This window comes from Podarcis raffonei, chromosome 1 (assembly GCF_027172205.1).
Source record: "Podarcis raffonei isolate rPodRaf1 chromosome 1, rPodRaf1.pri, whole genome shotgun sequence".
Classification (NCBI taxonomy): domain Eukaryota; kingdom Metazoa; phylum Chordata; class Lepidosauria; order Squamata; family Lacertidae; genus Podarcis; species Podarcis raffonei.
This window is the reverse complement of record NC_070602.1, coordinates 58,024,766-58,047,140: the sequence shown is the minus strand read 5'-3', so window position 1 is coordinate 58,047,140 and position 22,375 is coordinate 58,024,766. Positions and strand designations below refer to the sequence as shown.

General features: G+C 41.6%; 1 protein-coding gene across 3 annotated transcripts in view; it reads left to right on the top strand.

Annotated features, from left to right (window-relative positions):
- Positions 1–21,395, top strand: part of CTTN (cortactin) — a 28,732-nt gene extending 7,337 nt beyond the window's left edge. For 2 of the 3 annotated variants that reach the window (XM_053388624.1, XM_053388632.1), the window contains exons 5-17: positions 2,611–2,721; positions 2,926–2,980; positions 3,399–3,509; positions 4,433–4,543; positions 5,724–5,834; positions 7,573–7,683; positions 9,327–9,382; positions 10,380–10,449; positions 11,395–11,543; positions 15,222–15,329; positions 16,559–16,742; positions 17,402–17,470; positions 19,624–21,395. In XM_053388624.1, the coding sequence (XP_053244599.1) occupies positions 2,611–2,721; positions 2,926–2,980; positions 3,399–3,509; positions 4,433–4,543; positions 5,724–5,834; positions 7,573–7,683; positions 9,327–9,382; positions 10,380–10,449; positions 11,395–11,543; positions 15,222–15,329; positions 16,559–16,742; positions 17,402–17,470; positions 19,624–19,760 (1,383 nt within the window). In that variant the 3' untranslated portion in view covers positions 19,761–21,395. The remainder of the gene's footprint in view (positions 1–2,610; positions 2,722–2,925; positions 2,981–3,398; positions 3,510–4,432; positions 4,544–5,723; positions 5,835–7,572; positions 7,684–9,326; positions 9,383–10,379; positions 10,450–11,394; positions 11,544–15,221; positions 15,330–16,558; positions 16,743–17,401; positions 17,471–19,623) is intronic. The other variant, XM_053388641.1, reaches the window with a different exon arrangement.
- The last annotated feature ends 980 nt before the right edge of the window (positions 21,396–22,375 follow it).

The window sequence follows — 22,375 nt, the reverse complement described above, 5'->3', positions numbered from 1 at the left end:
CAAAACACTTAAGAGTATAAAGACAGTGGTGGTGGGGAAGTCATATTAAGAATATGAAGCTAAATTGAATTAAAAATAAAAAAAAATAAAACCTCCTGCCTGGTGCTGAAATGACAGAAGGGTAATACTGCTGATAGACTTGAAAGCCGCTGAGAGGTTTAGGAGAACCCACAGGATTGAAACCTTCATGACTGCCTTCTGGGAAAGGTGATCTCAGAGGGCAAACCAAGACCATTTCTGTGCTCAAATGGGCTAGAATGACAACTGAAATTGATTGAGAATGCTGAGGATTCTTGGCTTTAAAAGAAAAAAAGTTATTATTGATTGAGGCATAGAGGTAGTAGGAGTCTAAAATAAGAATTGCAGAAAGCCATTGGCCAGATTTGCTAAGAGATATGTTGCCTCCGTGCTTGATGAGTCAGTGTGGTGCCAGGTGGAATATACACACTGCAGTACTCTAGGCCTGCATTGTGGCATGCGGTAAATGGCCTCTGATCCTTACAATTCATGAAGGAGAATTGTGGTTAGTAAATCTGAGTGTGGGTTGCAGCAACCACAAGCTCTTACCTCAGCAGACAGATGATGAAGAGGAAAATCCCCAAGTATCTTAATTCTGAACACAGGATTTGAGGAACTAGCTCTTGGGTCAAGTTGAAACTACCTCAGCTGATGAAAGAGGCTATGATTTTACTAGAACTCTCTCTTTCTCTTTAAATCTGATCTGCAGGTTGACTTATGCAAACCTAGTACAATCATTAAATTGTTTATCCCACAGTCCCAATAGATTTTGTTTCTGGTCATTGCAGTTTGGAATAGAAACCTGTTGTACCTCCTCCCATGCTGAAAACTCTGTTATTATTTTATTTTGAAACTCAGAAATGGCAAACTGTGCGCTAGAAAAGCTCCTGTTTGATAAGGCACATGCTTAGCATCTCTCCTGCTCTGCAGGAAGACAAATGTGGGGACCAAATGTGGAGGAAGTTGTTAATGCTTGATAGAGACTTTGGGAAAGGAAGAGAGTGTCTGGTGGCTTCCTGTAGGATAGCAGCACAACACAACATAGTGCACACTGAAGGCACAATTTTAGCTGAATTCTCTTGCAGTTGGAAGATGCTTTCTGGTAAAATAGCTGCCATAACTGCTGACGCAGTAATGGCAGCCTTTATTTTATTTATACTTTTTCTTTGTAACAATATTTAATATACTGACGACTTGTATAGAAAAAGTAGTGTAAAGCACATATACAGTCACGGTAAGCATCAAAGAACAGAAACTGTCATAAGAATCTGACCGATCACATAAAACTTATCCAGCTGAAACAACCTATTGACATAAGTAAGTCTTCAAAAGACATCTAAAAAATAAGAAGCAGAGATGCTTGGTGGAATTCCATCAGGAGGGCATTCCACACTAAATGCTTGATTTCTCATAGATACCAAGTGGGCCACATTCACACAAGGATAGTTCAAAATGAAGTTTGTAGTGGTTAAGGGCTATCCCTTTCCTGTGGCCTTCTTCCATCTCCAGACCATGATACTCCTAGTGCATTGGCTTTCCCCCCTTTGCTATTTACAATTGAGTCTGTATATATTTTGGTAAATAGAAGTACTGACTCCTATAAGTTGAGGTAATAGAATTTCTCTCCCCCCCCCACATTCACTTTTAATTTGTATACCGCCTTTCTATATTGCTGTACACAAGGCAATTTGCCAAGTTGAAGAAACAACAAAATATGCAACAAAGATCACACATCCTATAAAAGTCCAGACCATGAAATGAACAAATACCTCCCTCTCAGTGACTTGCTCAAGAGCCTTTGCACCTATAAATACATTTTGAACTTGAAATTTAAATCTTATTTGGAAAAGTAAAAATAACAAGAAAGCTGGATTTTTACAATGTTTGCCTCATATCAGCTGAAGAGATTGTGTTCATATATATCTTGGATGGGGACCTCCAGGCCGCAAGCCAGACTTGGCCCACCAGCTTCCTGCAACTGGCTCAGGAGGCTGTTTCTCTGAAACCCGGCCCACCTGATGTCATATGTGATGTCAGGTGTGAAGCAGGTAGAGATGAAGCTGCACAAAGCAGGATTGAACCACCAACTGCATCAACTAATCCACAGGGAGTTCAGTCCCATCTAGTTCAGTATGACAACAGATGACTGACAAGTAGCTGGTTCCATCCACCTGTCGGAGTTGGCCTTCTGGCATAGGGGAGATAAAGATCTGGCCAAAAAGGTCCCCCACACTCCAATATACATGGAGCCAAGACTGCAATCTTTGCTTGTCTTGTACAATTTAAGTAGAAAAGGCAACCAAGGTTGAACCTTTAAAGTTACGTGTTTTCATAGAAATACAGAGCAGCCGTGGTTTAACTTGTTTGAATAATCTATAAAGTGCTCTTAATTGTTCATTGACGCCCTTAGCTTTCTGATGTCATTTCTATAGTTTCTTTGGGGCTTATACAAACTTCAGGTTACACAGGGAGGACCCAGTAACCATAGTGCTTGTTCAGTTTTGTGTTGAATGAATAGGTTTTTCCTTCCTCTAGGTGGAAGTTAATTGGTGCATATGTTTATATTAAATGTGTCTTTTCTTGTTCTTCCAGTCAGCTGTTGGTCATGAATATCAGTCTAAGCTTTCTCAGCACTGTTCCCAGGTGGACTCGGTGAAAGGTTTTGGTGGGAAGTTTGGTGTGCAAGTCGATAGGGTTGACCAGGTAAACAACTTCCTGTATTTCTAGAAATGTGTTTGATAGCTGCCTCCTACATTTTTATAGTGTAGGTGTTGATGTGGCTGTATTAAGATGGTTCACATGTAAGTGTCATTTATTAATATTACTTGGGGGTGTTTCTTCATTTAGAATACTCTTGTAATACTTTTTATTTTTGTTCAAATAATTTTATTTTTTTTATTTCTGCAGTCCGCTGTGGGATTTGAATACCAGGGGAAAACCGAGAAACATGCTTCTCAGAAAGGTAAAGGACCCTTTAAACAAGAGGATCTTTTGTTACAAGAGACTTTCTACAGAATATCATTTGTGTTTAGTACCTAAGTATTGAGTCTATTCCTAACTGAATAGCCACTCAGATGGAAGCCTTATTAGGGCATTCATTTCCTTCACACATCAAAATCATGTGAGGAGTGTGGCGGTACACTGTCTAGGCCTTACCCCTAACATATCAGATATCCTTCAGTAAAGTTACTGTAACTGTGACTATTACATAAATGCCAAATATTTACTCTTTAACACACTTCGAACCACTCTTTTCATAGTTATAAGGGTGGCAGGGAGGTAATTATTGAAGGAGGTGCCACTAATTAGCAATATCTTCAGAATTGTTCAACTGGCATCCATGCAGTTTCTGACATTATTACAATGTGCTTGTTTCTCAGACTACTCAAGTGGATTTGGCGGGAAATATGGAGTACAGTCTGACAGGGTAGACAAGAGCGCATTGGGATTTGACTACCAAGGGAAAACTGAGAAGCATGAATCGCAGAAAGGTTTGTTACTTGCATTATATTCTGTGCATTTTTTAAAATTTCAGGAGCTTGTGCTATGATGGTAAATTTGTAAAATGTTTTCCCCCCCTCTTTAAAAAATAGGGCAGCGACTCATTTTTATAGCATCAACTCAACAAATAACCTTCCTTTTGTGTTTGAAAATTCTCACGGTTTAGCTAACACAGGAGTTCTCTTCAATCCAGAGTTGGCGTTAGAGGAGGCAAGAAGCTTATCTAGTAGAATTGATAGAAAATCTTAATACCTGCAGATTCTAAATTCTGAGTTCCGGCGGCAGTGGTGGAAAACCAAGAAAAAGTGTCTCTTTTCAAAAGCTTTGGTATTGGTTTCCCCCCAAAAACAACCAACCAACAAACAAACCCTTTTTTGCCTGTTTGTGGAAAATGACCTTATTCCCAGTTCTCTGGGATGGGGGGTGGGGGGTGTTTGCCAGGGATAAGAGATAGTTATGCTTTTGTTTGCATATTTTTGTTTTTGCTGCTGCTGCTCCTTTCTGCAAAACCATGAGAGGAATTATGTACTTTTATTCTCTGTGGAAGAAACCAGTCTCTTTCTGTTTCTGTTCAGTTTTTGCAGGAGGCAGTGAGAAGCTACTGCAAGCATTTGTTCTCCAAAAGGTCGTTTCTCAGGGAACAAAAAGCCACTTCTCTTTTCCTTCTCCATATTTTATTGAAAAATACGGATGAACTCGATGTCTTGTGATGTGAAAGTGTCCTCTGTGGTGGTTGGGTAGTGATGGCTCTTTCACACATGCAAGTCAGCACTTGAATACTCACTTGGAGTGATGAGCAGGAGAATGTGTGACCTGACCACTGCTAGCCAAAGAGCTATCAATAGAAAGAATTTAGTGTCTTAGTTTGTACTGCTATGATGATTTTTTGATTTTTTTCCCATCCCATCTCCAGATTATTCCAAAGGTTTTGGTGGTAAATATGGTGTGGACAAGGAGAAAGTGGACAAAAGTGCTGTTGGCTTTGAATACCAGGGCAAAACTGAAAAACATGAATCACAGAAAGGTTTTTATTTTAAATTTTATTCCATGAAATTGTTTTGGGTTGGCCTTCTTTAAGTCTGAGCCTTTTAGTATACTTCAGTATCCCTGCATAAACGGAAGCCTTCAACTTTTAGAAGTAAAAAATTCCTCTTCCCTGTCTCTTTATTCTGTCTTTTTGTTTTTGTTTTGTTTATTTTGTTACTTTTATATCCTTCCTTTCCTTAGAATCAAATAAAAAAAATCCCACAGCAGCTGACGCCTATGAAATAAACCTAAAGTTGATTGCTTAAGGAAGGCCTGTGTGAGAATACACAGTTCTATTAAAGTTCTGAACTAACTTCACAGCACACAAGTTCCTTCATAAGGATTGTGTTGTGTTTATGGATGTTACGGATTTTGATTTGTTTGCTTTACTGTAAACCATCCTGTGGCTTGTGCAAACGGTGGTATATCAATCATTTCAATAAAATATCTAAATAATCTTATTTGTACAAGTATTTATATATGTCTATAAATACAATACCTCTGTAATATATAGATATATACAATTTAGAAGTGTAACAACCATTAAAAGCAGTATAGAACAATCATTAACATGACCTATGATTATTTGTTAATTATTCAATTTATATATTGCCCTTCATCCGTAGATCTCAAGGTGGTTCATAACTTAAAAATATAAAAAAACCACAAATATATCCTGTGAATACCTCGGCTCAGACAATTTACTGCATCCAGCAGGAAATCTGGATGATAGAACTAGTAACTGCTGATGTGGCAAAACACTACTATTTTTGTTTGTTTTTTGTTTGGTATAAACAGCTGCCTCTTAAGCTTGCACCTCATAAGATTAGCAGTATTCCTTCTTGTGCATTTCTGTAAATTGGACTATAGTAAATATTTGCTATACAGTAGCATTCTCAAGGCACTGTGGAACCAAGTAGCAGAGTAGAAATTGCAAAATAAATGTCCTAAACATGTAGTTTAATTCATCTCAGTTCACTGAGTCCTTATGACTGCAGCTTTGTGTACTAATATTTTCCCACCATCAAAAAAAAATATCCTACTCATACATTGAGTTGGACTTGGCAAGGGGAAGAAGACCTCTAGCTACTTTCTCTTAAATATATAAATTCACTTTAAACTTCCTCCAGGACAAAAACGTTATTTTGGTAACACCTTGTGTTATTTTATCTATCTAGATTATACAAAAGGTTTTGGTGGAAAGTTTGGGGTGCAGACGGACAGACAGGACAAATGTGCCCTTGGCTGGGATCACCAGGAAAAAGTACAACTGCACGAATCTCAGAAAGGTATATACATATTTCTTGGCTGTACATATAAAGGGGTACAATGATTACCATCCTGTATACTGTACTGTATACTATACTGTTGTCGTGTTCACATAGAAGGAAGGTATATGCATCACATGATCTCTAGCGGAGGTCACCACTTTGGTGACCTCCAGATTTTAAACTACAGCATCCCTAACCATTGGCTGAAGCTGATGGAACTGGGAAACTTGTGAAAATATTCTTCAGAGTTTTCAGACTCAAACTACATGTTCAGAAATATTACATGGGCTTGCACCATTTCACTTGTATATTGTGAGGTGGAAATGGAAATAGTAGTATGCCTGAATGCTTTCCCTTGTGAAAAATGTGTTCTGCTTTTGAAAAGATGGGTATATCAGAGAAAGATTTAGCACATTTTTCTCTTTGTTGTGATTGCTGTGTATATGCAGGGGATTTTTGGCATGGGCTTTCAAACGTGTGGCATTCCAAGCTGTGATTTCTCCAGGCTGCAATCTGAAGTAAAACAGTCTTGGAACCATAAGATTTCTCAATGTGTATTTTGGTTCTGAATTGCATGATGTGTTCCTGGGAGGCTACTGTTCAACACCATGGGAGTCATCACGTGATGTCCTGCAGGGTTTCATCTTGTCCCCCATGCTATTTGACCTCTATATGAATCCACTGGGAGCTCTCAGGAGATTTGACATGCCATCAATATGCAGATGACACCCACCTTTCTCTTTTTGTTCCATCTGAGTTGGGAGAGGCAATTGCTTGGAGACACTGATGGACTGAATCTTGGAAAGACAGAGGTGTTATGTGTTCTGAGTTCTTACACCCAGGAAGTGAGGAGATGGCCTGTCCTGGGTCGGGTTACACTCCCCCGGGAGGAGCAGGTCTGTTCCTGGATTCAGCACTGTTTGTTACTGGAGGCTCAGGCGAGCTTAGAGGCTAGAAGTGCCTTTTTCCAGATCCCTCTGGTTCACCAGCCTCAGCCCCTTCTGGGCAAAAATGACCTGGCCATTATACTCCACGATTGGTAACTTCCAGATTGGATTATTGCAGTGTGCTCTAAATGGGGCTGCCCTTGAAGACAACTCAGAAACTTAAATTGGTCGACAATACAGTGCCCAGATTACTGGCTGTGGCTCCATTTAGATAGCACATAACTCCTGTTTTAAAACAGCTGCACTGGTTACCATTTTGTTTCTGGCTCCAAGATACTCATATTAGTGTTTAAAGACCTAAATGACTCAGCCTCCAGATACCTGAAAGACCAACTCCTTCCCTACTGGACCCCCTTGAGCTCTAAGATTGGTAGAGGGGGGCACTCTTGTTCGTTCCACTACCCTCAGATGCTATGGCGAGGGGGTGGCCCAGGAAAAAAAATTCTCTCTGGCAGCCCCTATGTTGTGGTACTCCATCCCAATAGAGGTGTCTGACAACTTCTTTATTTAGCTTCTGTGATACCTGAGATGCATATTTTTAGGACCCACCTTACTTTTGTGATTTTTTTATTTTTTGTGATTGTAAGTTGTTTTAATCTGTTTTTTAACATTGTGTTTTAATTGTTGCAACCTGCCCTGGTACCTTAGGGTTAGGGGCAGGTAATAAATTAATACTTTTTGGGGGTTTTTTAAATAGTGTTTGTTTTTTGGTTCGTCCATGTTGTATCTAAATATGTTTCTCTTCCTCCTGTCCTTCTCCTTCTCTCCTCTTGCTTCTTTTTCCTCGTGATATAACCTGGATTTCTCAGACTATAAGAGTGGTTTCGGAGGGAAATTCGGTGTTCAAACAGAGAGGCAGGACTCCTCAGCTGTGGGGTTTGACTACAAGGAGAAACTAGCGAAGCACGAATCGCAACAAGGCATAGTTTCTAGTTGTAACTTACCCAGTGCAGCCACTTCTACCACAGACTTAAGTTGCTCTCTTTGAAAGCCCTGCACCTCCCTCGGGCAGTTTCACGGCAACATTTCTTTCTCTCTTAATCATATCATCCCAATACATCGCCACAATCTTTAGTTGAATGTTTTAAAGCTAATGGCAGCCATTCTTCATTATTATTATTTTTGGCAAGTGCGCATCAGGTCAGTCGTCTGCAATAGTATTGCTTGAGTGTGGACTCTATGATATATAAGGAGTGGACCTCTCCGGTGCCTTGTGTAGTTCTTGATTCTGGCCTACAAAGCCTGAGTCTTTGCCATTGCAACGTTGCTTCTGTTCAGGAAATGTCACTTGTGATACCCACATCCTTAAACAGTTGAGTTTCTTCTGTCATAACAAGAAGCCAACATTTTAGGTTTATGCTGAAATTGATAATGCTGTTTAAAAATGCAGACATCAATGTCTCTTTCTTTAAATGCAATGGGTGAAATTAACAGGCACCACAATGAGATTATCTTCTTTTCTCCATGTGCTGTGAAATCAACCTAGCCAACATTACATATAAATATATAGAGAGAAAGAGAGAGAGCGCCCTTGCCTCTTTCTTCAAAGGAAAATCCATGTGCAATTCATTTCCTAGAACTAGTACAGTAGTTTCCATATGCTGCAATGTTAAAGTCATGCGCCATCCATCCGATATAAAATATGCCCTGATTTGGCTGTTAGAAGGTTTGAGATTTTGTTCTTAGTGATCACCGCTTCATGCAGTATATCAGTTCAATATAAAACATGTGAAATCATGTCTTCATTGAAACGTTAGGCAAAGGTGATTTGGTTCCAGTGTTTTGGGCAGATAGATAGATATATAAACTCTCTTTACATAGAATCTCCTTGATGAAAATAAGGCAAGGTAACCCATGAGATCCTTCCATAAATAAGAAGTATTTCATTCCTTCAGTTTTCCCCCACAGTGTGTGTGTTTTGTAGAAGTTTGTCTATCCAGCATTTAATTGTACTTCTGTTGACAATCTGAAATGAGACAATGCCCTGCTCAAAGTAGACTCTCTGAAATCGGTGGGCCTGACTGATGTCAGTTCAGTGCTTTTCATTGTATCTACTAAAGACTATGGCTTGGTTGGATACAAAGCCCTCGGTGGTCAATATATCTGTGTCTTTTTGGCACTTAAAATGCTCATTCATTGACATGGTGAATGCCAGAAGTAGCGAGAAGTAAATGCTAGCAGTAGAATAATCCAAGGCTGTGCTATGGAAGTGGTGTGTGGCAGGCAGGGGTGTTGGGTCCAGAGAGGGAGAGCATCCTTTTCTTTGCTTGATTCCTGCCAACGGTCATCCAGTGCCATTTCAGCCAATGAATGTGGAAGCATGAATCTGGCCCACTGTAGCTTGCACATCTGCCAACACTTCTTCCAAAATCTTACAAGTATATATATGTATATATATATTTCATCTATTGCATCTACTTCTTTTCCGTTTTTTGCTTGGCTGCAGTCATTGGGAACTCTTAAGCATGCAGCTCCTTTCAATACTCATCTGCATTTGAGAAAACTCAAAAGAGGGGTAGAAACAATCACCTACAATTAGTCTTTTTTTGTGTCCTGTTTTTAGACTATTCGAAAGGCTTTGGTGGAAAATATGGCGTGCAGAAAGATCGAATGGATAAGGTATGACCGTAAATCAAATATTTCTTATGGCAAGGATGGGCAACCTTTCATTTCTGTCTGGGAACTGATGATGGGTGGAGCCAGAGATAAATTGTCTGCATTAAATAATGTGGAATAAATACCCCCCGACATCAGTTTTTATAATGGCTGCCTCAGATTAGAATCTCCAGTCTGATGCAGAGGTGCTCAGAAATAATCCCCTCTGAATTCAATGAATAAGTATACAAAGGAGCTTCTTACTTTATTTTTTAGAACAGCGGACTAATACAGATACTGTTCTGGAAAAGAGATACTTTCTTCGGTATATATACAGACTCAAGTGTGGCTGGTGGATGATGAAAGGTTTTTTTTGTTGTTTTTTTTTTAAGAAAAAAAATTCTGAGAAAATTCCTATCAGCTGCAATTTTAGCAGCTCACAAGAAGTAGAAAAACATTACAAAAATGTAGCATATAAATGTCCAAATGCATAAAAAAGAGTGTTGCAACATAAAAAGTATCAGGGATCAGTTCATAAAAGCATCCTCAACCTTCAGTGCAATTGTAACCATGTCTACTCATATATTGAACCTTCATATATTTGTGATAGAGACATCTGTTTGCTTTGCTACCTCATATCATTGTGCACTTAAAGCTTCTCTACTGCTTTTTGAAATTGAGAGTTGCTCTTTTGAGTTCTCTGCTCAGTTGAAATTTAGCTTTGTGTTTCATTTTACTTATAAAAAAATGTCAAACACCTCTTGCATCCAAGTTTGCATTTGTCATTAGATTGCCAAATGTCAGGTGGCATTTTGCGTTGCCTGGATACTTATTAAAATCACACAGCCTTTTTACTTGTTTTGAGTGCACATGTCACCTTTGAGAACATGCAGCTTCTACATGAAAAGCAGCTTTGGAGCATAAAAATGACTTCTTCAAATAAAACTGTTGTGTGCATTTCTAATAGCTTGTTATCTTATTCCTGAATATGTTTGTGACCTCATCTGGCTTTTATTGATAGAATGCAGCAGCTTTTGAAGATATTGAGAAATTGTCTTCAACGTACCAGAAGACCAAGCCAGTGGAAGCTGGTAAGGCTATATTTTAAAATGCTGAAAATCTCTCTCCAATGTTTTCCTTGTTTATGGTTTAGCTTGCCCTTATACCTGAAATATCTTAAGTTCTTGATGGCCTAAGTGCCTAGCATTATGAGGATGAGGGGCTGTGAATCTCAGGCTTGTGTGCTCCTCTCTTCACGTCTGACACAGCCACAAGGAGATTCCTGAACTTTCAGCTTTTGTTTTGGATTAACCATGGTTTAGTGTTGCAACTGAATCCCAAGTTAATCTTAACTATGGTGAATAAAAACAAGACAGCTTCTTAAATTATGGCTTGAAGGTGACTAGTTTCCATTAAGCTAAGGCGAGCCACAGTTTCTCCCAAGTTCAGGTGGCAGATCAAATGTGGTTAATCTATAAATGAAAGGAAAACTTCTCAACTCCTTGTAGCAACATTTCAGGGGTGGTGCTGGTTTGTGAGCCTGAGGTTTACTGCATTTCACCCTCATAATGCCAAGCCACGCTTAAGCATTACATGGGAGTGCAGTCATTGCATCAGCATAAGGACTAAATCTCCTAGGTGTATTTAGCTTTCTATGCCTGGAATGGTGAAATAAAAATTGGATGGACTTTCTAATGTATTTTCTTTTTTGTCTGCTCAGGAAGGGAGTCATCATTTTAAATTGAACGTGTCAGCTAATCCTTGGCCTTGTTGCTGGAACAACTCCCAAATTCCTAACTTTTAAGTCAGTCATTTAGGCCTGAACTTTCAATATGTTCCAATTTTTGCAGCATCTGTTTTTAGTAGGAAGGTGAATGAGTCAGGCTTCTCAGGGGACTACATTACTTTTTCTAAGTATAAAGAATTTGCTTAGTCTTAATTTTGGTTACCAGTTAACTCTGGATCTGCATGTTGTGGAGATTTGCGTAAGGAAACTGCCCTGTAAAATGAACGTCTCAATATTTCTACTATTACAGCAAATAACAAAACCAGCAACATCAGAGCTAACTTTGAAAACCTAGCTAAGGATAAAGAGCAGGAGGATAGAAGGAAGGCGGAAGTCGAAAGAGCTCAAAGAATGGCACAGGACAAGCAAGAACAAGAGGAAGCCAGGAGGACGCTGGAAGTCAGTGAAATTCATTATTTTGCCTCTTTCTTCCACCCTCCCCCACCCTTGAGAAAAAAAGTCAGAATTGGTTTTGTTTTGTTTTTTGAAAATAATTAACTTTAAAACTTCTAGAAAGCTGTCAACTTTTACGATTCAGAACTAGAATACATATTATAAATAGGTCTGGTTATTGTTTGCTTAAAGTCTTCCTAGTTCCAGGACTCATTAATTAGGCTGTAATCCAAACTATGGATTCAAAACTATGGGGAGGGAAGGAAGCTATTTTTAGGAATTCTTAGGATCCCTGCTTTCTGGTTGTCACTGCAGTGTACATCCCAACTGATGAAGCTCATAAAAATAAAGTTTCTACTGATAAAATGTGAGCTGCTGTCAACCAATCCCTTTGTGTCTGGATTGGACACAAAAACTGCTAGCCATGTTGTGTTCCCTGTTAGGACCTCCACCTCTGTCTGAATCGCTCCTTTTATTGTTAAGAAACCTCTTGGTGTAACTCTGTATTGCTAGCATCCTATAGGCCACTAGCTTTACTTGTAGCAGAGACATTCAGCCCCCTGATTTCCTTGCTCTGGTGCTGGCAATAGAATCATTGCTGAGCATTTAGGAGCTGCAGTGGGATAGAATTGGGTACTGAAGATGGTGGGCATGCCTCCTTTATGACCCTTTATGACAGGGGCACACAACTAGACAATAGAGAAGGATGTTTGCATGGGGCTGAGCAATTTTAAAATGTTCTCGCCCTGTAAGGTTTGAGTTAAGTAGCTGGCAAAATGCAGAGGCAGTTCCTCAGTAAAATATGTAGAGCCAGCTGGAATAAATACACTAGAAGGGTTTCTTTCTCCCGCCCCCTGTCTCTTGGAAAGCGTCAACCTCTGTTGAGTGTTCTCTGTTAAAGAAATGTAACTTGGCTGTATCCTTGCTCCCAACCAATTCCTTTCTTCATCATATGATCTGTGTCCCTGATGATGTCCTTTAAATCTAAGAAAGAGAAAAGCAAGGTGGTAGTTTTTACTTTTATTTCTAATGAGCAAAGATACTAGATTATTGCTCCTAAATGCCTACCTCTTTTGGACTATCTTTAAGTCCTAGAAAGTGCTGTGCAGCTTAATCTGGAGAAAATTACTAGCAGCAGCACCCAGCATGGGTCTTCCTACTGCCACCCACTCTGACTCCTGCCTTTAAGACACTGATGTAGAAAGAAATTGCCTGTCTGCTACAGAATATGTGGGCTCCGTGAAATGAAATGCAGCAGTCCTGTACTGCTTGCATTCACAACACCTGGTAACAATTTAGTGTGTCAGACCACAGCCCTGGGACTACAAATGAAAAATAAGTTCCTCTCCCAGCTTTGTAGTATGTCTTGTCTTGTTAGTGGGTTAACTAGACAAGGGAAGACTTACAGACTTGTTTCCCATCAATGCTTACTTGTGGGGGGTGGGTGGGGGTGGAGACATATGTAGTAATCTATGTTATAGTCATCGCTCTTGTGTATTGTAATTCACCATCAGGGAAATGCACAGTACCTAAATGTTTATGGCAGGAACAATGAACAGATCACTTATAACCCAGTGCTACTAATTTTATGTATTCACAAATCTTATATCCTGTTCTTCTTTCAACGTGGAACTCAGGACGGCTGACGGCCAATAGATAAAACAACTGTGCACAGTAATATATCATCTAAACCACAAAGTCATGGCAGCAACAATTCATCAGTACAACTGCAACTAAAAATAGTTTACCTCTTTGTATAAGCACCTGGCCAGTGTAAAAATATATAGTCTCCTTGTAAAAACAGCATTCCCCCATGTCTTGTTGCCCAGACATATATTGACTTAAGCAAACAACTGAGACTTAAAAGTGCAGTGCTTAATAAATCCTACAGCGATTTCACTAATCAGCCGTGGTAGAGAAATAAAGATACATACAGCGAAATAATCAGCTAATAGAAGAGTATAAAAATACAACAAATACAATACACTAACAATAGAAAGCAAAAACACACAGTACCCTCTTCCCTCCCTCAGTAGCAGCAGCAATATAGAAATAGGGATACATAAAGTGAAATGTGTAGGATATAGCAGATTCACCGTAACTCTTGCCATTTCCACAATTGTTTACAGTAAGCAGGTGACCACAAATGTACTCACTGTACGTACCTTGCTTATCTAGGGACAAGAGGGGCTGCCCTTCCTTCTGTGACTCTTTCAGCTTTCACCCGGAAGCAATATTTGATCCAATCTCCTATCCTGGGGTGCCTTTCTTCCCTAAATCTGACTATGGGATTCCTCCACCCTATTGGTAGTTGTCGTAGGGGTGCTGCACACTTGTTGCTCCAGAAATGGTGACCTGAGTCACCTGTGTTGCTCCACCTCACCTCACACCAGTTGCTGTTAATTGGCATCATTGTTTCTGGGAGTCTCGGGAACAGAAGGCTGCAAAAACTGCTTATTGACTCCCACTGTCTTGGTGGCAGCTGCTGTCTCTGACAGTGCTCCACCTGGCAGTTCACATTTAGACCATCTTTCATCTCCCTGTCCTTTACCCTTAAGTCCAACCAGCTTGTCAGAAAGGTGATGTTTGGTGCATTGGAAAATGCGGTGCCTTTATGTTCAGAGGCCATTTCTAAAATAGGATCTTGAAGCCTGGTTGGTTAATTAATGCAAGGGAACCAGCCCCCCATGCTTAAGGATACAAAGGTAAAGGGATCCCTGACCATTAGGTCCAGTCCTGGCCGGCTCTGGGGTTGCGGTGCTCATCTCGCTTTATTGGCCGAGGGAGCCGGCGTACAGCTTCCGGGTCATGTGGCCAGCATGACTAAGCCGCTTCTGGTGAACCAGAGCAGCCCACGGAAACGCCGTTTACCTTCCCGCCAGAAGGTACCTTACCTACCTACCTATTTATCTACTTGCACTTTGACGTGCTTTCAAATTGCTAGGTTGGCAGGAGCTGCGACCGAGCAATGGGAGCTCACCCCATCACGGGGATTCGAACCACCAACCTTCTGATTGGCAAGTCCTAGGCTCTGTGGTTTAACCCACAGCACCACCCGCATCCCTTAAGGATACATAGAAAGCATCAAAACAGATGAAGGAAGAACTTAACAGGCAATACAGGCATCTTGCCTTATGGTATGGGATTCTCCTTGCAAGTGGATCCTGTGAAGGAAATAGCATACTTGCCAGCCCATTCACACTGCCACGGTGCTGCTTCATGGGGCAGCAGTGATGGCATAAGAGTCAGCCCATGAGTGGGGTAACTTGGTTGCCATATTCATGCAGCTTGCCACTGACTACATTGAGTTGCAGGCTCTCAACATGGTCACACTGGCTCGCATGCTCCTTGTAGCTGTAACTGCAGGGTAACTCCTTGTGGAAGATTTAAAGGACGACCTCATCATAGTCTTACTGTTAAGTATTCTCCTCACTGTGCCTGCTTTCTGTTTTAGCCTCCTGCAGTGTGACTCCATAAATGAAACTGCTGCAGAAAATAAGTTACCTTCCTTACAAATTCTCACTTTTTAATAGAGGGGCAAGTTAGTGGTGGTGTTGCGTGTTAAGTGCATGTCACAAACTTCCTGCTCCTCTTGTTGTGTCATGTCTGTGCTACAGATCTTGCTTTGATCCATATCTCTTCTCCCTCCCACCCACTCTTGTTTTCTCTCTCTTTCTTTTAAAGGAACAGGCCAAAGCCAAGAAACAAACTCCACCTCCATCTCCTGCTCCTGTTCCTGCTCCCGCACTGCAGCCGGTGGAAGAAAAATTGCCGTCAAGTCCAGTCTATGAGGTTAGTTTGCTAGCTATAGTCATTTAGCCAAAAAGGAAAAAAGCAAAACCCTAGCTGAAGGACAAATGCTTTGCATGCTGAAGCTCCCAGGTACAATCACTGGCATCTACCTGTCAGGTAGGAAGTGCTGTGAAAGAGGTCTGTGCCTCCTCTGCTTGTCAGAGGAGAGAAGGTCGGGCTATATGCACAAGTAGTCCAACAGGGGCATCACCGGAAGCTGCCTTATACCACTCAGGACAATAACATTGTAATAAATTTAATCACATTTGCTATGCTAAATTTGGAACATTCGACAAGGGAGAGATCATGGGGAGAAATGAGAATACGCTTGAATGAATTATCACGGGGTAGTGAGGAGCAGACTTTCAGCTGTATAATGAACAAACATGCTGTGCAATTGTATTCCCACAATGACTGTGATGCGGCTGTTGCAGTGCACCATCCCAGCTTCTCCTCGAGTCTGCCAAATTACTTTGCCAAGGAATTGATCTGTCGGACTCTCATAAGGCACTTGCTGTGTATCTTCACGGGAAGGGCACTTGCAAAATGTCAGCTTGCAGCAGTCTCCAAAATGCAAGCAGTCCATGGGCTGTCTTCATGGGCTCCTCATTTTTGAAAACTCTGATAAGGAGGAGTTCCTGGTCCTGGGGAGGCTTCTAAGCATGTTCAGCTGAAAGCGCTTAGGAAGGTCTAAAGGGGGCTTCTGTGTCAGGTGGAGCAGATGAGCATTTGGGGGTGCATGGGGCTGACACGGGTGTCCTCCCCCTGCACACTTTAGCCCTATATGCATTAATGTGGGTGTGGTGTGCATTGTGTCCTGTGTACCGGGGGTGGAGCACCTTTATTAGCCCAACAGGGACATTCTGAGAGCCTCGTGCCAGCTGTCAGAGGCAAAACAGATGGAGCTATGAATATAACTTCTACTTTTGCACTGTAGCATATATGCAAAAAAAGAGGTTTCTCTGTGTGTGCTTGTGTACACATGTGAACACTCTCTGTGTGCACTTTCCTCTCCACCCTATGTGCAGGCAAGCAGCTGTTCAAGAACACATGCCAGTCCAGGCTGTGGATTGGAGCAGGCCTTAAGAGTCCCTGCATTCCCCACCACCCTTCCTCCAGGGTTGAGGATCTCCTCCTAAGGAAGGCACTAACAACTGCATTTCTGTAACAACAATGTACTTGAAGTTTTCTCTGTCTGTTATGTTCTGGCTGCCTCTCCTTCCCTCTAGGATGCCGTTTCCTTTGAGTCTGGCTACAAGAATTCAAATGCAAATTACTCAGCCGCACACGAGCCAGAAACCAACAACAAAGCTGAAGAATCTGACTACCAAGAAGCAGTCAGTAAGCGGGAGCCAGACTATGAATCTGAGACGGTGTATGAAGTGGCTGGGGCAGGAAACCAGTATCAAGCAGGTTCGTCAGCTTGTCTTTTGACCTAGGAGAGATCTCTTTGGTCATGGCTTTAGGCAACGGTAGACTGTTCTCAGATCTGGTAGTTTGAGATGTTCAGACTAGAAAACACTCAGTAAGTGACAGGAGCTGGGAGGTAATACTTTTGAGTAGACGGTTCCTTTTTTTTCTAAAGCTATGCAGGGCTGTGTGTAGCTAATGCTGGGCCAGAGATTTACCTGGGAAGCCTCTCTGTGCTGTATTGAGCTCCTTAGAGTAGCATCAGATACAAAGCTATAAATATTTGGGGTCTGTGCTTTCTGAAAAACAAAGCTGGGGGAAAGGCATACTAGCTTGACTTGTAAGGTGTTAACGGTGTTACATATAGGACATTTGGTGGGCCAGGGATATCTAATGATTCTAGGCATCTGAAAGTAAGTCCCTCTCGGTGGGATTTATTCTCCAGTAAGCATGTCTAGGATTGCAACCGCAGCCTACTAGGTCTTGGCTTCAGGCAATAAAAATGATCTTAAATGGTGATTAGAACCTATGTTGGGTGATGCAACTGAATATGGGAGAGACCAACTTTAAGTGTCAGACTACATGTTAGTACATGAGTTTAAGAAATTCACATATCCTTTTATTGTGTCATGCATAGTAGTAATGTGTCCCTTTCCCTTTAGATGAAAGTACTTACGAATACGAAAACGACCTTGGAATAACAGCGATAGCCTTATATGATTACCAGGCTGGTAAGCAATACATAGTCTTAGTTCTGCAGTTCTGGTTTTGTTTTTTTAAAAAATATATTTTGCATGGGGTTATATTGAGCGCGCGCGCACACACACACACACACACACACACACACACACACTATTCTTCAAAAAGCACTATCTCATACAATGCAGAACATTTTCAGAGCTGTGTCATAAATTTTGCAGTTTTCAGAACACAGTGCACAAGCACAGGAATGGTGGGTACAAAATTCAGTAGGTGAGAATATTGACTAAGTTTCTAACCCTCGCACCTGCTTTAAAGACAAGACAGAAGTACTGTTTTTGGGGGACAGGAGGCAGGTGGGTGTGGAGGACTCCCTGGTCCTGAATGGGGTAACTGTGCCCCTGAAGGACCCAGGTGTACAGACTGGGAGTCATTTTGGACTCACAGCTGTCCATGGAGGTGGAGGTCAATTCTGTGTCCAGGGCAGCTGTTTACCAGCTCCATCTGGTATGCAGGCTGAGACCCTACCTGCCCGCAGACTGTCTCGCCAGAGTGGTGCATGCTCTGGTTATCTCTCGCTTGGACTACTGCAGTGTGCTCTATGTGGGGTTACCTTTGAAAGTGACCCAGAAACTACAACTAATCCAGAATGTGGTAACTAGACTGGTGACTGGGAGCGGCCGCTGAGACCACATAACACCGGTCTTGAAAGACCTACATTGGCTCCCAGTACGTTTCCGAGCACAATTCAAAGTGTTGATGCTTACCTTTAAAGCCCTAAATGGCCTCGGTCCAGTATATCTGAAGGAGCGTCTCCACCCCCATCTTTCTACCTGGACACTGAGGTCCAGCGCCAAGGGCCTTCTGGCGGTTCCCTCACTGCGAGAAGCCAAGTTACAGGGGACCAGGCAGAGGGCCTCCTTGGTAGTGGCACCCGCCCTGTGGAACACCCTCCCACCAGATGTCAAAGAGAACAACAACTTACCAGACTTTTGGAAGACATCTGAAGGCAGCCCTGTTTAGGGAAGCTTTTAATGTTTGATGGATTACAGTATTTTAATTTTTTGTTGGAAGCCGCCCAGAGTGGCTGGGGAAGCCCAGCCAGATGGGCGGGGGCATAAATAATAAATTATTATTATTTATTAATTATTATAAAGGTGTGTAGGCAACACCTAATGGTACATGAGTTTAAGAAATTCACATATCCTTTTATTGTGTCATGCATAGTAGGTAGGATGAGGCTACATCTCACAGCTTTGCTATATGGCAGAGAAGTATTTTCTGCTTAAATCACTTACTCTGATTGAGACACTGAATTTCAGTTTGTGGTAATTCGTTACACTAAATAGTTGGCCACATAGCGTTCCAAAGCAGAATCCACATTGTCTTTTGGGGAAAGGGTTATTAGTTCCACCTCTAGGTTCAAAAATATATTTCCACATCTGTGGCAGGAGTTAGTAGATGATAAAAATAACTGGTAACTCTCCCAGTTTTATGAAAGATTTTACGTAAGCATTTTTGTTTTGCTCTTGGGATTTGCATTACCCTTTCTTCTGCAAGGTTTGTGTCACTCACCTTACTCGCTTTCCAGTATGCTGAGTATATTCCCCTGAGAATCCTTGCCAAACAGTCTCCCTTTTGCAATCTGCTTCAAAGGGATTTCCCTTTTGGTAAGCATTCCACTGCAGGATTGCCATGCTAGGTGATCTGGAGGACAAAGACCCCAGTCCCACAGCAAATCAACAAAGGGTCTGGCAGAGTTGTCATGTGAATGCCAAACATGCTTATTCATCATGCCTGACCATTAAAAAACAAGTATCCTATCTGGAAGTAGTCCTTGGTGATGGCATGATCTGGCACACACATACCAGGAACAATCTTCAATTGTTTCAATCTTGTTCTCGTGTACCACCTAGGCAAAAGAATCACACGTTTCTCATAGAATTAAGGTATTTCATATGGAAGTTTGGAATCTAGAGTTGTGTTCCCATGTCTTGGGTGTAACCCATACCCTGCAACACCAAAGACCCTTTCCCTCTTTATAACCATCAGTGAGAACCCTGCTTGAACACAGATTAACCAATTGCAAATACTATTATTTAGTACCTTACCCATTCCCCCACCCCACCCCCTTTGATATCTGTATGAGATACTAACTGGAGAGTTGCTTCTGCTCTTTCCACAGCTGGGGATGATGAAATTTCCTTTGATCCTGACGACATCATCACAAACATTGAAATGATCGATGATGGCTGGTGGAGGGGAGTGTGCAAAGGCAGATACGGGCTCTTCCCAGCTAATTATGTTGAGCTGAGGCAATAGGAAATAATGTCCTACCATTTATGCCTTAATACCATGATCATTCGTCTGATTTATTACACTACAAATCATGTTCTTTTTCTTCCGGAGGATGGAGGGGGTCTATACATATTCCTTTTATATTTAAGATATTTTGCCGATGCTTTTACAAATGTTTATGGGCTCAGAAATCGCTTAATATATTGTAACTCTCACGTTCCCCACTTCAGCCTGTTGTCATAGGTTTTTAATGCGGTTTGAAAATGGGGGCTTTTCCTTTTGGCCAAATTGGTGATGGTGTTCCCGACAATTTCCAAGGCATTTATAGCTCTTTCTGATGGCAACTGCATGTCTCATTTTGTAGCTGTTTGTGTGCTGAATTCCCAAGTAATTATGTCCAGCTGCTCTATTACTCTCACCGTACTCTCAGCTACTCATTGTCAGCTTCCCAGATCTCAGCCGTGCAAGTTTATATATCATATTTCCATATATAGGGAACATAGCAGGAGGACCTGAGAAGAGTTGCAGTTGATGGCAATTGCTCCATAGGAAAAACCTTTTTACATTGATAATAGGAAGGATCCAGTGCAGATACATTTTAAAAAATATTTTCTTGAGGACTGCAATCCAGTGGAAAGTTCCCTTGTGCAGCCACCATTCATTCAGTCCAAAAGAGGGTTGAGGCCATTGCCATAAGCATTTGTTGTCTTGTGTTCTCCTCCAGTGGAAGCCTCCCAATATATTGGCAAAAGAAAACCCTGTTTTACTTCTTCTCCCTGTGCCCAGAACACTGTGAGATTTTTTGGTTCTGAGAGACTTGCCAAGAAGTGACCGTTGTCATTGTCTTGCAAATAACACCCATCTGCTGCATGCAGTTCATAACACGGCTGCCTTGAAGGTTAAAATGAGGCAATAGGTGTGTACATACATACAGGATTTTTATGATTTGGAAGTGGGAGAAGGCCGGCTGTGTGGTAAGCTGGTTATGCAACCTTATTTTACTCAAGGAATGTTAATAAGAGGAGCTTAAAACCTTGCAGATAATCTCTACTAAGCAATGTGTAGAAAACTACCACCTTTTTTTATAAGTTCAGCTGAAACTGCCAGTAACACAAATCAGTAAAAGTGTGTCTGCCTCTTGCCAAATGTTAAGCTGAAGTTCTTGCTACTACTTCAATGGGACAAGTCAAATATTGGGTTAGTCACTAATTTTGATCACATGAGCATCCCTACCAAAGACGTGTTCAGTGTGTGTGTCCTGTCCATTTCTACTTGACTGGAGGAATTCAGGGAGGAACTGATTGAGCAAGAAAAAGTGAAAAAGTCTCGTAAGTAAGCCCAGTGGAATATTAAAACAATATTTATGTAAAATGGCAGTGTACAGTATATCTAGGAAGGTGGCCTCGGGGGTGGGATCGTGAGGGGGGTGGAATTAACTAGTTGGGACAATCCTTAAGAAGAATGTCACTTTTACCTGATGTTTCCTTTCCCACTGGTTTCTATTTGTCTCCTGATTGCATTAATAGTATTACATTGGGTTGGGCCGGATTTTATATGCAGTTAATCTTACCAAGTTTTGCATAGGACACCTCATAGGGTACATTATTCCTTTTTTCCTTTTTTGTAAATTAAATATTCAAATAAAATTTTGGAACCATCTGCAGAGCCTGTTTGTGTGTGTGTTTTAAAGGCTTTATCACATACTGAGCTAGTTTTAAAAAACACACAAAACTATCTCAGAGTATGTGAGAAAGCCTTGGTCACTTCAGCTCTCAATGAGGCATCCACAACCATTGGTGAGCCACATGGACAGCCCAATTCTAACAGATTTCACCATCCAGGAAGGACTCTAAGGTCAAAGGAGCACACAGTAGACCTTACACCTTTGAGAACACTGTCTGCATCCTTGGGTACAACATAATCAATTCCACCCATCTCTAGCTCTGTATTCACTAGGGCAACCAAATTGGCCTGGATATGAGCTGCTTTCTCTGCAAAATATGTAGCTAATACATCATAGTGGGCTCAGTGTTATCCAGCAGAGCTTTTTAAGATGGCAAGTGGCCCTGGTGTAGACATGGGGAAGGTGAAGGGGACTGGTCTAAACCACTGAGCCTCTTGCTCTTGCTGATTGGCAGGTTGGCAGTTCGAATCCATGCGACGGAATGAGCTCCCATTGCTCTGTCCCAGCTTCTGCCAACCTAGCAGTTCAAAAGCACACCAGTGTAAGTAGATAAGTAGGTACCGCTGCAGTGGGAAGGTAAACTGCATTTCCATGTGCTCTGGTTTCCATCACGGTATTCTATTGCACTAGAAGCGGTTTAGTCATGCTGGCCACATGACGCAGAAAGCTGTCTGTGGACAAAGGCCAGCTCCCTTGGCCTGAAAGCGAGATGAGCGTCACAACCCCATGGTCGCCTTTGAGCGGACTTGACCGTCCTTTACCTTTACCTTACCTAAATGGAGAAGCAGGCCCTAGAGCCCTCAAGGGCTGAACAAACTGACCAGTTGGTGTGATACCCGCTCCAATCTATAACTCTGGTACACTTGATGATACGACTAGGACACACACGCATTCATGTTATGTAATTTATGAAATGGTTCACAACTGGTATATATGGAGGATTTGTGCTTGGCTT